This window comes from Rhyacophila brunnea, unplaced genomic scaffold (assembly GCF_057557595.1).
Source record: "Rhyacophila brunnea isolate RB1 unplaced genomic scaffold, BYU_Rbru_1.0 scaffold_24, whole genome shotgun sequence".
NCBI lineage: Eukaryota > Metazoa > Arthropoda > Insecta > Trichoptera > Rhyacophilidae > Rhyacophila > Rhyacophila brunnea.
In genome coordinates, this window is record NW_028232904.1 from 20,584,811 (window position 1) to 20,601,302 (window position 16,492).

General features: G+C 34.8%; 1 protein-coding gene and 1 long non-coding RNA gene across 6 annotated transcripts in view; both read left to right on the top strand.

Moving 5' to 3' along the window:
• jbug (filamin-type immunoglobulin domains fbug) overlaps window positions 1-16,492 on the top strand; it is a 241,573-nt gene that overhangs the window by 61,538 nt on the left and 163,543 nt on the right. For all 5 annotated transcript variants that reach the window (XM_085950990.1, XM_085950988.1, XM_085950991.1 and 2 more), the window contains exon 3: window positions 8,842-9,025. In XM_085950990.1, coding sequence (XP_085807116.1) covers window positions 8,842-9,025 — 184 coding nt within the window. The remainder of the gene's footprint in view (window positions 1-8,841; window positions 9,026-16,492) is intronic.
• LOC147069177 (uncharacterized) lies at window positions 2,051-3,308 on the top strand. The gene is made up of 3 exons (XR_015071254.1): window positions 2,051-2,214; window positions 2,346-2,499; window positions 2,947-3,308. It is a non-coding gene; the product is annotated as an uncharacterized LOC147069177 (long non-coding RNA).

A 16,492-nucleotide genomic window follows, 5' to 3' on the forward strand; every position in this document is an offset into this window, starting at 1 on the left:
GTCGGGTTTGCGATGTCTAGTTTACTTCCGTTGCCCTTTGACGTCATTGGTCACTAGAAACGACACGTACAGATTCGCGAATAATTGGATTAACCAGTGCCCACGGAAGTTGCCCTCGAAACTGTTACACCCCCCTCTTATAGAGCGTCCCACCTACCGCTCCTGTGGGTCTATTCTATACTTATCGCACTAAGTGATAAATATAATCAAACTTATGGTAGGTTTGTATCAAATTATTAGCACTTATTGTAACAATTACAATAAGTTGGTTGTAATTATTGCAATAAGTGCTATATTTTAATAGCACCTCTCTTGCTGCCCAAAAAATTCCCACTTTTGGGAAAAAAATATTATAATTTAAATTTTGTATGTTTTAGTGGTAGGTATATTATTTTGATGGTGATGTTTCCGATCAATAAATTTTTTAGATATATTGGAGTCATGAAAGGATGATGAAAAAATGGGGCGGCAATTTGTTGCTGCCTAGGGGCGGCATTTTGTCTTGGGACGTCACTGTTGGTACCTATATATACAGCTTGTGCCATAATCAACCTTATTAAGAGAAAAGTTCAGTATATAAATACATACATATATATTTTTGTTTGATTACCATATTAAGTATATAATTGAAGCGCCTAGTTTCAAAAGCCCCTAAAACGATTTTAGGTAGTTCTGAGAAAAGTGATAAAAATGATTTTAGTTAGTTTTGAGAAAAATGAGAAAAAATCATATCTATTAAATCTGTGACCTTTATGTATTTATTTTTTAATTTGTTACATTCTAAAGAGTATTTTGGCTTTCCATTTTAGGGGTATTTGAAAAGCACATCTAACCATTTTAACGGGTTTTGAAATTTACCCCAAATTTTGATCATACGTACCTATACGGTTTTTGGCGTTTTTTAAATTTCAATCTTTGGCCATCATATAGGTAACAAAAATATCCATCTAAATACATATCTAATTTTCAAAAACCGTTTTAGGGGCTTTTGAAACTAGGCGCTTCATATATACGATATGATTGTAGTTCTAATTTACTTACTTATCTATTTTTATGTAATTCAGGTGGCCATTCAATTTCTTCATTCAAAATCCAACGGAGTATCATTTTTATTACAAATATGCCATGCCCCAAGACTAAAATGTAGAAAAATACATATAAAAAATGCTGAGTGAATGCAAAAAAACTAACCAGTTATTGATTAGGTATTCTAAAACTTGACACGTACAGTAAGAAACTGCAGAGTAAATAGTGACATCATGCAAGTTAACTACCTACATATGGTTAAGTAATTATTGCTAGAGGTAATAAACATTGAAGAGTTGAGGTCACGTTTTAATGACCTATTCATACTGGAACATCTCCAGCTTTTCATTTTACAACGTTTTTATTAGCTCGTATTCTTATTTGTCCGGTGGTTATTTGTCCAGTAGGTACAAATCTTGCAATCGATTTTTAACTAACTTCCCGACTAGCTAGACATTTGAAACTTTTAGAATATATTATCAGAACACGATGCCAGAGCATTCTTTTAATACTTTTAGCCATCTTTAAGGGCGATGTCATCAAAAATTGTGATTTCATAGAGACATCTATTACACGATTTGCAAAGCATATACGAAAAATCATATTGGAATATCATTCCAATTCAAAGAACCTTCGAGTCATCTTAACTAGATGTCTCCGTATTAAAAATCGATGAAAAAATCGAAAAACCGGTGTTATAATTACAGTTGTTATTTAAACAATGGTTTTATACATCTATATAACATATTGCATTTTATTTCAATCGAACTGTCTTCATATTTTTATAAAAATACTGAAAATCGACCTAGTAATAATAATTATATGAATGTAACTGAATAGTCCAGATTCTGGATTTTATAGTCATTCTAATGACTATATTATTGTACAATGTCCTAAAATTATATGATATTATGGAATAATATTTAAATTTAATATTTGATTGCCTATCAAGTTGGTGATAATAATATTTTTTATGTATATTGTCTATGGTATTTGCATGACATTTGGTATATCATAATACTCTATACATAACCTAAAATATTTCGTGTTTCACTCAATTTCAAAGTTTGACTTAATATTGTTCTACAGTATCATAATTATTATCCATGTTGTACATATTTAAAATATTTGCGTGGCAAAAAATTATCAGAAATATTAAAACCAACAAAATCTTGAATTTATTTTCAGGTAAGATTAATTCATACTAATAATATTGTTATGTATCAAATATCAAAATTTTACGTTTGTTTGTGAGTTACCAAAATACGTTTTATTTTTATAAGGTAGGTAGCATGTTAATCGTGTATTAATATTTCCAGGCAACGAGCAGCTAATTGAGTTATGCCCATTTGAATGGAATAATGAAATTGAAATCGATGAACCCTTTATTGATTCAAATTTATCATCAAACTCTTAGAGTCACCGATGAAACATTAGATATGGTATCATAAGATCAGATACCTCCTACTTCAGGTATGTTCAGAATCGTTGAATTTATTTATATATTGCATAGTAAATCACTATTAAGCTCACAATGGCCGAGCGGCTTATAATATTGTGGGTCCCAGGTTCAAATTCTGGGTCTAGCCATGCGTATTGTTTTTAATTATTGGAGTCAGAATATGGACCTATTAGATTGAGCAAGTGGTTAACTTCCATTTTCTCGTGAAAACAAAAAATCTCTTAATACAAACGTCCATTCTATGTAGACGCTTGTGATCTTATTAAAATCGGACATGGCCAAAAAATAGTATAATGTCGCAGTTCTATTATTATTTATTTGGTATTATGTATGAGATAAATTAATTGACAATGAAGCTTTGTTACAAATATATTACTCATAGGTACATATACTTAATTACAATAATACCTATATTTTATGATTATTTATTACAATTTATAATTATGTATCATTTATAGGTGGATACCGTTCATGATGCTGCTGAATACAAAGCCATTCAGGACAAAGGGAAAAAGAAAAAGGGGTGTTTTTGCAGTTGCCGGAATCGAACCGTACCACGATTTTAGATAGGAATTCAACAGTAATCCACAGTGGAGACTATAAGTACCTGTTTACCATGACTGATAATGATAGGAAGGCTTGAAAGAAAAAGAATCTTGGTGTACAATGTTTTTTATTTATTATAAAACAATTTATATCAGGACATAATTTAATGTTACATTCGTCATTGCTAATATTTTAATAGACAACCATTCTTTATATAATATATACATTCATAATGAAATATATAGATAAATTCGCTTCATTACAATTTACATAATTTGTCTTTATTTCTGACTATTGCACTGTGTACCTAATATTTTTGTCTACAATTATTTATGTCTGTATTATGCCAATATGTTCGATAATTATCAACCTATTCAGTTCTTCACAGTAACTGTTCACACTTATGGGTAACTTTCTTGAGATTTCATCACTGTTGTCGAAGAATAGCTGAATGTTAAGAGTCAGAGGTAAGTTGTTGCCAGTGCTGTGTCAGTATTCATGAATCTTTGAAAGAAGCGGTTGGCAATTTTGGCGACTATGGAATCTGCTACCTTGAGTAGCCCCCCTCCCTCTGGATTGGGGAGACGAAGATGATGATAACTGGCATGGTGGCAATTTGCAGAACAGATTCTTTACCAGAAAAAGTGCAGTTCACAATGTGATCCATGTCCAATTGATGTTAGGTGTCGTTTGCCTATAATGTTCATAGAGACTATTTTTACTTATGTATAACAGTCTTGTACATAGTCTGCTCTATCAGGGTGATGGTGTATTATGCAATTGATGATTTTGCACCCATCATCAGTGTTTGCCATATTCTCCACAATGAGATGTATGATTTACTCCGAGGGATGGGCAGCAGAAGCCATAGGTAGAATGACATTTTGTTGGCTACGCAACCTCTATCAGTCTCACTGTCCAAAGCGTCAGGGATCTGATATGACGAACTTAGGATAGGCAGCCGGAGGTGTATTGCAAATCGCTCGCCAACCTTTAATACTAGTCTTATGAAAAATCAGTCTTTGCATAGTCTTTTCACATAGATTGACTAGATGAAATAACAACTCAATGTGTATTCTTGGAGCTCTTCAAGTCTTGCAGATTTTTTTTCTCATGTTACATTAGGCAATGTTCATACAGAATATAATAACATAATTTCTTACTATAATAGTGATGTGACAGTGCTATAAAAACAATATTTTGGTAATTTCGCTTACGCGATGACTGCAAATAAGTCGGTACAGGCAATTTGAATGTACATACACATTCAATTCGGTTTGATAAGATCCGATGATCGCATAAGTAAAATTACACCATTATATCTTTATAAATTTAAAATACACACAAACGACAAAAAAAAATAATAGTAATACATGAAGTAATAAAAAAAATACACAAATACACAATACACAACAATGCCCACCTATACTATCATCAAATCAAGAAGGTGAAATATATCGTTATTATGCTTCTTTACATATTATATTTACCAACAACCATTTACTGTTGTTATGGAGATACATAAAAATTAACATTCAACATAAAAAATGAGTTTAATAATTATTAAAGGGCTCTTATTTTTTATTTTATATTCAGTGTTTGATTGAAAATTTTACATTACGGTCACACGACGCTAATTAGCCCACAAGGCATAGGTAAGGCTCCAATTCTGTTTGATTTATACATTTTGCTTATTATATCAATTATTTCATGATACGTGTAAACTTCATATATAAAGAATTTTCCTCGGGTACACAAAGAGGCGAGCATCAATGTGAATTATGAAATTATATGTAAGTATTATAATTTTGTTCAGACTGGAATCGATGATAATAAAATTTATGAGTATTTCACATTCACAAAGCTGTGGACAGACAGGGACGACAATGAATATACTACAATTTCATTGAAACAATAGTCAGGTGCTGTATAACATTATGGGTATAATTCAACGTTAGAATGCATCAAAATATTTCTTGTGGGAATATATTATATAATATCGGCAAATATGAATATGTTTCGGTACTACATGCCCACCATCATTTATGGCACTACAACGGGTCTTGACCTCCTTCAAAAACTTCTTTCATCCTGAACAAACGAGTGCAGTCTCTCCATTTTCATATGCCACATGATCTTTTCGCCTCTATAAAAACCACATATCCATAGCTTCTGTTTATATTATCCATGTTATGGATCTGTCCGCACATGAATCTTTCATGCGACAGTATCTTCCGCTGACTGCTCTAGCCCGTTATCAAATAAAATTTTTGAATAGCATGATATGCTTGATTTTTTCATCTCATATTTCAGTGAAACTTTTAGTATTCCTTTTCTAGGACTAGGTGGCCACTGTAATGTGCCAATCAGTAAATTCTGTGTGTCCTTAGCCAAGATGTACTGATTGGAATGTCATATCTTCACTTATATAATAATTTTTTTCTTCTTCTGATGTCATAATCAGGTTGACTTGGAACAGACTAATCAGATTGAAATTCTCATGAGGCATCTGCAGTATGTGGCCTGTTACTCAAAGCTCAGTATACAGTTACTCTGATCCTTCATAAAGTGCTATAACGGGCTACCAGCACCGTCAGAATGAAAGCGTCGAATAGGCAGTATTTGGTTCTTTAAGACGTTCACAATATAACACAACGTTCAGTACATATTTTTTGCGGTTTTCCTAGGTAGATAGGCAGGGCTTTTATTACAAGAGAATCTGTAAACTCCATAGTTAAAACCCCTGCCTATCTACCTAGAAAAACCGCAAAAAATATGAACTGAATTCACGTTACAACACTTGTATTAGACACTGTTACAGCCGCTATCTACCCAAAAATCTAACTATTCCACCAAGCAATATCAAACCAACACTAACTAACTAACATTAGGTATCTATCGACACAACTTCCGTACCTAACTTTCGAAAGCAATGGAAAACTGTAAACAATAAAAATCAATGTCAAAAAAAGTGCGATGTTGCCAGTTAGCAACGTTGCCACATCTGCATAGATAATAAAATATTCTGTGAATGCCTACTAACCGCCACGTATCTACATACGAGGTAGGTACCTATTATTCATGCGAACTAGAATCTTATACAGATGACAGTTATTTCGGTATCGCACGTTATTGCCGCTAGAGGCAGCACGTCCTTGACGACTGTATTTAATTGGAAATTAGTAAATAACATAATAAATATAAATTAAAATATTACGTTAAATATACCTAAAAAGTAAGAAAAATATATTGAACAGGCTCACGTATTCGCTTGATGCAATTAATGAAAATTGAACATTTTTATTTTTCGTAAAAATCGATTGATTTTAGATTGAAAAAAAAACATTAAAACTATAATTAATTGACAAAAGAGATTCGCCAGTTCCAAGAAAACTTATTAAACAATGTTAAATCGATAATTTTGTTTCAAGAAATTACTTGGAACAATAAATATTTATTTTAGTAAAACCCTTATTTTTAGCCGTTTTTTCAAATTTGTCGCTTTCTCTTTGAAATAAAAAAATATATTTTATTTTTCCCATTGTATTTAGATAGGTATCGATCGATTAAAATATGTTTAAAGCTTTAATTTGATAATGAATTTCTATGCCTCTCCCCCTTAAGTAGAATTCAATTAATTTTCAGAAAATTAGGTTTTGTATGGAAAGTCTTTTCAGAACAATCCGTAAAAAGTAAAATACTATTATTGGTTGCTAAGGGGGTGGTCCTAGCAATTAAATTATTAATATATACGTGCGCTACTACGGAAATCAAAAAGAAATGTCAAAATGACATTTCAGTATTCTATATTTGATTGTTTGTTTGTTTTTTATTTACTTCATATCAAGTACAAGTTTGAGCATATTGAGAATAATAATTCAACAGAAAATTTAAAAACGTAGTATATAAAAAGTTCTTTTTTATCTTGTAATTATTTATATGGAAGACACTTTCCATCTAAGTACCAACTATAATTCAAAATTTCTCACAATTGGTCTGCAGCAGTGTTGCCATCTTTTTGTGACCGCAATATATGAGTGTTGTTTCACAAGCATAATGAACCAAGTCCATTCTGGTTATTTTTGAGTAAGCTAGATTCAAACACAATATTAAGTATTTATAATTCTGTAAGGGTATGAGTGCAATTCTGAAGTGTTACTTTGGGTACATTTAAGTTGTTATGTAAGGGAAATCATACCCTTCTAGAATAAGAAATACTCAAATATTATGTTTGAACTTAGCTTACTCAAAAATAACCAGGTTCACTATGCTGGTGAACTATTCATATATAGTACGCGGTCCAAGAAATTATAGTATTTCGGCAAAAATTATAGTACGCGTTGTCATATGTTGAAAATGTATAGGATTTTTGCATCTCACAGAGAATTTGAGAAATTCCAAGACCCCTTCTTATTTAGGTACCCCTTCCGACCAAAAATGCTTACCGACGAATTCGAAAACCCAGGTTCTCCAAATTTTCAAATATCGAAATTTTAGTACCTGGTTGAGCTTTTTAAGTGGACTGTAATTATTTTTAAGGGATGATGACGAGGTCGGATCTAGGGGTGGGGGCGATGGAACAGAGTGCCAGACACTAACCTTTGTGATGATATATGATGGCTCCGTGGTCTGGTTACAACTTTCGCGCGCGCGGTGTTGTTGTTTTGGGTCAGCCGGTTCGTACACTCACGCACTTTGTGACACAGTTTTATGGATTATATGTGAGGGTGTATGAATGATGATGATTATGAATGAGTCTGTATATATTGAGTCAATCACTTAAGCGACGGAAAGCTATTAGAAGCCCGCTCGCGTCCGCTATCGAGATGCAATGTTCTTTGTAACACCGTCTTTCATGACCCGTAATAGCTTATTGATTGTCTGGTGACAATAACACTGGGGATTAAGAGGTGGGTGAGGAGATAAGGAGTGGAATGGGAACATAAATAGCCCAACCCGTGCCTCTTACGTATTTTATCCGATACCTATTCAAAATTGTAGTATTTTGGGTATCCTACATAGTACGCAGACGAAAAGTATAGTACAAGTACTATCATTATTATAGTACGGTTGGCAACATTGGTCTGCAGATAAATACGTTGGTCAGACTACACTGTAATTAATGTGCTGAGGATCCGGATTCGCATCCTATTAGTAATTGGTCCATAGCTTGCAAAAAATGCATCTGGCGTATGGCATTAAATCTAACAATATATTTGACGATGCAAACAAATTAAACTTTGTCATAAAAATGCAACAATATTGCACCAGATTTTCTTGAAAATTAACCCAGTGGTGGCGAACCCATGGCACGCGAGATGATCTTGCATGACACGCGTTTGAAGAGAAAAAATACTTACCTATAACAATAATAAATCACAGAATGCATTGTATAAAAAATAGCAGGCAAATACTCTTCAAGAATAAGTACTTATTACGTTAAATTTAAATATATAATTGCATAAGTCGGTCCTTAGACTTTTTGCGTCACATATAATATTATCGCAATAACCTCATCAGGCATCGGGAACTTCTAATTTTGATCGATTTACAATGCTTGAGACCACTGTAGCTACAGAATGCCTCATCTGATCGGGGCAATTCTGGTGACAATTTGTGCGTAAATGCCCAAGCTAATTAATACATTAACAAACAATTTCATTTCTGGTAGGCTTTATTCTGTAGGCTCTATTCTGTAGGTATTATTAATCTGTTCTGTGGTACCAATACAAAGGCTTGAATTGTCTCATTTACTTTATGTCACAATACAATTTAATAACTAAACATATTTAATTTTTTACCAACAGGTGGTGGACTTGGCTGAGGACTTGCAGTCAGGCACGTGCCTCTGCGCTCTGGTTGAGAAGCTGCAAGGCAAGCCGTTAAGACCCGCTTGGCATGCGAGACCAGCCAGCAGGCATCACAGTTTGGAGAATGTCACCAAGGCGTTGAGAGCAATCGAAGATGACGGGGTGAAGCTAGTCAATATTGGTAAGTGGGGAATGTAACATTATTTTTGAACATACATAATTTATAAATTCCTTTCGATAATTTCTCCGTTTAAGTATCAATCTGATAAAGCCACTACCAGACATCCGTTGTTAATTGCATTTTAAACATCCACGGCTTTCCTCGACCAACATCTTATTGTAAAAGTAGTCCAAGAATTTTCTTTTTCATTCACATCACAACTTCTCATTTCGACACCAATAGACCGTGAAAATTCAACCAGACAGACGTCCATTCATTTTTTTTATCTCAATTAAAACTGCATCATTCTGTCGTCAATTAAATTACGATCTGTTGGACATTTATTTTTATTGTTTGGTAGTTTAGTCTCCGCCGAAGGTTGAATCGATTTCTTGCGAGGTAGTTTCCATGTTTTTATTGAATTATTCGCAATAAACCAGGCATTTCCAACTTCAAGTAGGCTCCGATCTAGCTACTATCCAGTGTGAAAACTGACTGTAATGTACCACACCTAGAGTTGGGTTTCGGGAATTTCCCAACGGGAATTCTCGGGAAATTTTCTAGATTTTCCATCCCAAATCTCAAGAATTGAAATTTTTAACATTTCGGGAAATCCCGGATCTTGAGAATCTTTTCTCGGGATTCGGGATTTCTTTATTATCAAATATTAATTGAACAAAAAAAACGATTTTCTATATGAAAAAAGTGGACAAAAATACAAAACGTTCAAAGACTGGTCGGAGCATTAAACACAATTAAGCCAACGTCGACTCAAAATGAGCGCAATTTTTGCAACATCAGGGAGTTTTGTGTCTGAAAAACGTACGCGATTGTCTGACGCAGCAATTGACAGTCTGTGTTTTTTGAAATTCCATTTTAATAAGTAATGTTTTGAATTATTTTTGTTTTCCTATTTCTATTTTGTTTGTCTTCTTATATACATAAAAAATATCATATTTTTCTGGAATTTGTCTGTTTTTACACTGATTTTAGGATTTATACAGGTTTTTTTAATATATCCCGATATCTCGAGAATTCTTTTCTGGACATCCCGAATCTCGAGAATTTAAAATTTTATCATTTCGGGAAATCCCGAATCTCGAAATTGATATTTTCTCGGGAAATATCCAACTCTAACCACACCCTCCTATATCGTTTCTCAAACTATGCAAACGTTTTATATTTGGTTGCAGACACTGAAGCGTTACGAATTAAACAACACTTGTCTGAGGTGTGTTCGCTTCATTGATCGATATACATTTATCTTACTTGCTTTTCCATCACGTCTCCACAGCTGTTACAAAATGGTCATGATGTGTAAAACTCCCACCTCCGCACCCGTTATGTATATGCAGCCACGTCATACGCGGCCGCCTAACATAACCCTTACATGTGCCAGATCAAAGAATTTAAGCCCTCATTTTGTCCCGAGCAGAGCCGCACGGGACTGGTGATGCAACCTTGCACCGAAGTGCGAATGCATGATGTTAATTTATATGGCAACTACGTTAAAGTTCCCAACACCACCCGTCATATATGCACAGCCGTGGATATGCACGGCCGCTTTCTATGACGCTTTAAACGTGTCTGAAAGAAGTGATTTTAAGTGCTCATTCCGTCCTGAGACGGAGCCGCACGGGACTGATGCTGCAACCATGCACCGTAGTGCGTAAAGAATAATAGTACGAATAATAGTAAAAGTAGTGGCCTGAACAAAACAGTATATGGCAACTATCAGAGGGACTTTAATTTGAAGAGTCGCAAGAGGAGTCGGGAGTGTCCCGCTCCCCGTACGCTCTGGCGAATTTAGTAAAGGCCGAAAAATTGGCCTCGGTTGCCACCGTGTCCGCGTGTCCTATTGGGCCCGAATTACAATATGGTCAACATTTTTCTTAAAACTGTTAATGTGTTGATCGTTTAAAAACATTTTCGATCCTGAGCAATAAAATCCGATCGTATACCGATGCCGCCGGGATCGGATTACGTTTATGACACTAGTTAAAAGTGTCTAAGTACCTAATTGGTGTTTTCGCTGACATCGTTGAAAAGTATCCACGCATATGGCTGAAATTTCATGTAAAAAATCCAAGCTGAAGTCAATAGGTACCTACCAGCGTTCATTACTGAATATGGGTCGATTATCTGGTGTCCTTATGAGGTTTCCTATAAACTTATTTTAGAACGCGCCCAGAAGAAATTTCTTCGATGTCTTTATTTTAAGACATTTAACTATTTTCCTTTCAATAATTCGTCAAATGATTATTTTCCGACTGCCTTTCCACAAGGCATGCTAACTTTTCACTCTCTTGAATCTCGCCGGTCTCTTCTTCTCTTGAAACACTTTTGCTTGTTAGCGCGAGGGATGGTTTCCAATCCTGGTGTCATAATAAATTTGAATTTACATGCGCCTGCCAATTACCTACGTGGTCGCAGCCATGATTTATTCTTGATCGGAACCGTTTCCTCGTGTCAAGCCTATCAGGCACCATTAGCGAGGTGTGCAATATTAGTAAATGCGGTCCCTAAAGACATCTAGACATTGTCAGTGATGTTGTCTGCATTTTGTTTTTGAAACTTTATTTTTCTGTGTAAAATTGTATGTTTTTTGTTTTCAAAATTTTATTTTTCTGTATTAAATTGTACTTTTGTTTTTCTGTTATTATTATTATTATATTCTATATTCTCTTCTTCTCTCGTGTGAGGGTAATATTTGTTATAATGTAAAGTAAATCTCATGTTGTGTACGTCCACAATGTTTTAATATAATAAATACATTACAATAAACAACTTCTTTTGTAGTTTGTGAATGCCATGCTTGTTTCGCAGGAAAATTCTAATTGTGTATTTTTGTTTGAATTGCGACTTTTTGTGTTATGTGACCGCTCATTTAAGAATACCTATTCTCTGATATAACGAATACTAATAACGATCAAATCCAGTCAATACATAGTCATACATAGTCAAACATTTTTATGGGTCCGATGGTGTGAGTAAAAAACATCCCGCGATCAACGCGTTGGACATGCCTGCAATAGACCAATGAACTTGACATTGATTTCGTCAACAGGTTTTAAATTGTTGCTTTTAAAACAGCTTTGAAATTTATTGTTGTTATCAAATAGTTAGAAGGATTCTTAACATTATGAACTATTCGTATTACAGGACTCGATGTCGATTCTGTGTTTGACGTAAACCACGTCATTGAAATCGAAATAGTTTTCTACACCCCCTATTCCCTGATAAATAACTTAGGCATGACGTCATAAATTTCTCTTAACTACCTTGAAATTCAGTTATATTCTGAGCGACTAAGACCCTTCACTCACGACTAGAGTTGGGTTTCGGGAATTTCCCGACGGGAATTCTCGAGAATTTTTTGAGATTTTCTATCCCGAATCTCGAGAAATGAAATTTTTAACATTTTGGGAAATCCCGGATTTCGAGAATATTTTCTCGAGACTTAGGATTTCTTTATTATCATAATTTGATTGAAATAAATTAAATACACAAAACGTTCAAAGACTGATCGGGGCATTTAACACAATTCGACTCAAAATAAGCACAATTTTTCAACATCAGGGAATTTTCTGTCTCAAAAGCGTACGCGATCATCAAACGCAGCCTTTGACAGTCTGTGTTTTTTGAAATTCTATTTTAATAAGTAATATGTTTGTTTTCCTACTTCTATTTGTTTGTCTTCTAACTTAAATAAAAAAATCATCCTTTTTTGGAATTAGTCTGTTTTTACACTGATTTTATGATTTTTACAGTTTTTTTTTTAAATTTTCTCGATATCTCGAGAATTCTTTTCTGGAAATCCCGAATCTCGAGATTGCGATTTTCTCGGGAAATACCCAACTCTACTCACGACGATCCTCTGCTTCTGTTAGGGCAGAGTGAAGGCTGCTCCTAGTAAGCTCCTTCATTTAGTCGCTTCATCGTGCCAACGCTCTTCTTCTGCTTCGCCTTCCCTAGAAGCTAATCTAAACCACCAATCTATCCAGGTTATCCGGTCCGCGCCGAATAACATATCCAAATAGCTGCAGAATACGTCTCAGACATATTGTCGAAAACCGTTCCTTTATCTGGAGCATGGCCCCCACAAAGGGGGGGGCTGACGAGGCTATACCCTATATAGCCTGGGGGCCCGGGGTCTGGGGGGGCCTGTCGTGGCGGGTCGACCTAACAAGTGAGATAAACACAATATCACACATTTTATCTAACGGAAAAAGTCGCCTGCGGCGCTATTTTACTTTAATAAGAATATTAACATTTTAAAATATGTGGTTATGTGGTACAAATTTTAATTATTATGTGTCGATATTCGAAAACGTCATAATTCAAGTGGGTTTATTCAACAATACAAAAAATCGCTAAAAATACACTGAATGTCCTTAATTTTACCTGGAACACCGTTTGTAAAACACGCTTCTGTAGAGCGTCACACTGCGTTTAACCCTGGTGATAGGTAGGGGGCCCGCCATAGATCCTGGCCTGGAGCCCGTTTCAGGATGTGGGGGCCATGCTTTGGAGTCTGGTTCATCTTGTACTCCTAGGAGCCTGTATATGAAATACATAGTGTTCGTCGTCAACACCACATTTCGAAGGCATCAACTGCTTTCTGCTCCGTTGCCCTCAGGGTCCATGACTTGACAACATGCATACACAACTTCTAATATAATCTGTAAGTATTTTATATTTAGAAACGTCGCAGTTCATTTGACAGTCTGTAACTACAATAATACGTTTTTAAATAATATTATATTTGGCATTGTTTTTTTGTTATTGTCGATTTTTTGTTGTGTCTAATTCCCAAGGCGAGGTCGTGAAGATGATTCGAATGACTAAGCATTATGTTTTTTTTGGCTACCGTGGCTTACTTTAACAACGCTTCCGTGTCTCTTTTTCTACTTAAAAACATATTTATATTTTACTTGTACGTATTGATACCTATTAAGAAATTAATTTTATATAAGTACAGAATAATTCAATAATTTACAAAATAAAAATTAAACAGAATGAAGAAATGCAATTGATTTTGTTTCATATCAATGAAATAAATTAATAAGTAATAAAAATAAATATTACTGGTAGAAAAGATTAATGAGGCTAGTAATTCGTATGGTTTAAAAATGAACCTCAAGAAAACAAAAATATTACTAGTATCAAAAACAGCGACACCAGACAACCAACACAAATTTTGTTATTAACAGCGAACCAATCAAACGTGTGACCCATTATGTATAAATATTTAGGTACATGGGTCAATGAGAAATGGGACCAGTCTCAGGACATAAAAACTAGAATTGAGATCGCAAGGAGCGCCTTTCTCAAAATGAGACGCCTCCTTAGCAATCGAGATCTTAACCTAGGTCTGAGACTGCGTATGGTACGCTGTTATGTGCTCTCAATTATTTTCTGTGGTATGGAAGTATGGACGCTAAACCAAGAGATGTCACGGATACTTGAAGCTATCGAGATGTGGCTGTATAGATGCATCCTCAAAATTCCTTGGACTGACCGGGTGACAAATGTTGAAGTTTTCAATCGAATGGGGAAGGACCGAGAAGTTCTACGTAGTATCAAAACCAGGAAACTACAATACCTCGGCCACATTATGAGAGGACAAAAATACAGCATTCCCCAACTTGTCATTCAAGGAAAGATCAAGCTCCACCGAACTGTTCCGGGTTGCAGACGACAAAGATAAGATCGCCTTGATGGTGGCCGACCTCCGCTAGGAGATGGCACAATAAGAAAAAGAATGAAATAAACTGTCCTTCTAGTAGTAAATCTAGGCGCGAGGTCCTTTGTCTGTACCTCACCTCACCACTCCATCGCTGCTATCTGACAGCTTTATCTTTTTTATACCATGTCTGATACTAATAAGATCATATGGGCCTCCACAAAGTGGAGGTTCCTTGCATTGCTTTTTCAAGACTTAAAGAAGTTTCAAATCGTCATTGTTCAACATTATTTTTTGTAATGCCTCAGAAACATGTCTGATCCTAATAGGATCATATGGATCAGAGTGGAGGTTTGTATTAACATAATTTAGGAGACATGGATGTTTGCCACTTGCTCAACCTATTAGGTCCATACTTAGACTCAAACACGAATTGAAAAACAATATGAGGCCAACGCTTAAGCCGCTCGGCCATCGTGGGCGTCTTTATCGACTCGTGATGAATTGTTGCAAGTGCGTTATTCGATAATGGTTGAATCTAGGCGCTCGCTTCTTTACATGCATCTTATCTTACCAATCCACCATTGCTAATCTGACCACTTTGCCTAGTGCGTTATTTTCGAGACTTGTTATCTTGTATCTTTGAAACTCAACTGAAACTATCAATAATGTTGTGTATAGGCTGTGCAAGCTTCATTAATATTGGTACAGTAGTTTGTGAGCTACAACTGAATAAACATACAAACATAAATTTTAATTTAAATAAATGTCAATTATCTCGAAAAATATATCGACCATGCTCACATTTTTTGCATGCCTATCTGTAAACCGATCGCGATGAATTTGTCAGTGAACAAAAAGTTAATTAAAAAAAAAAAAATGTATTGTAACCCATTTTTGAGCACCAGAATTAAGCCAACTCTATTAAATTTGTGCCAATAATGTAATCTATAAGCTGTGCCAGTTTCATCAATATTGGTCCAGTAGTTTTTGGTTTATAATAGAACAAATAGACAGACCAAAAAACTATGTTTTCTGCATAGGTTTCACGGAATTACGTACTCTTTAACCATACTAAGTTGGTTGGTGTCAATAATATAATCTATAAGTTGTGCAAGTTTCATCAATATCGGTCCAATAGTTTTTGATTGATAATAGAACAAACATACAGACCAAAAAACTATGTTTTCGGCATAGGTTCCGTGAAATTACCTGGTACTCTTTAACCATACAACGTTTGTGTCAATAATGTAATTGAATACGTGTATTAAATAAGGCTCTAAGTACCAAAAAGTAGTATTGCCTGTAGTTACAAAATACCGAGTCATTGCAGTAAAATTTCATGAAGCAGACCTTTTGAAAAATGTAGTTTTACAGTGTGAAGCAATCACGGCAGCTTCTATAATTTTAGGTATTAAGAACTCGCAAGTATCAACACACCACCGTCAGCTATTTTATATTGAATGCCGTTGACCACTGCAGTGTTACTTACACCATTATAAATAAAACACGCCAACAGACTTACAACGTCGACAGGTTTAATTATTTTGCTGTATTTTTTTGACTTGCTTGAGGCACTTAGACTATAGTTGAAGTTATTGGCATTGCTATGTAGAACATTTTTCTATAAAAATGTCAGTTTTTATTTTTTTGGTACTTAGCGCCTTAATTAATACACGTATTCAATTTATAAGCTGTGCAACTTTCATCAATATTGGTCCAGTAGTTTTTGTTTTGTAACAGAACAAACAGACAGACCAAAAAACTATGTTTTCTGCATTGGTTTCATGGAAATAGGTATT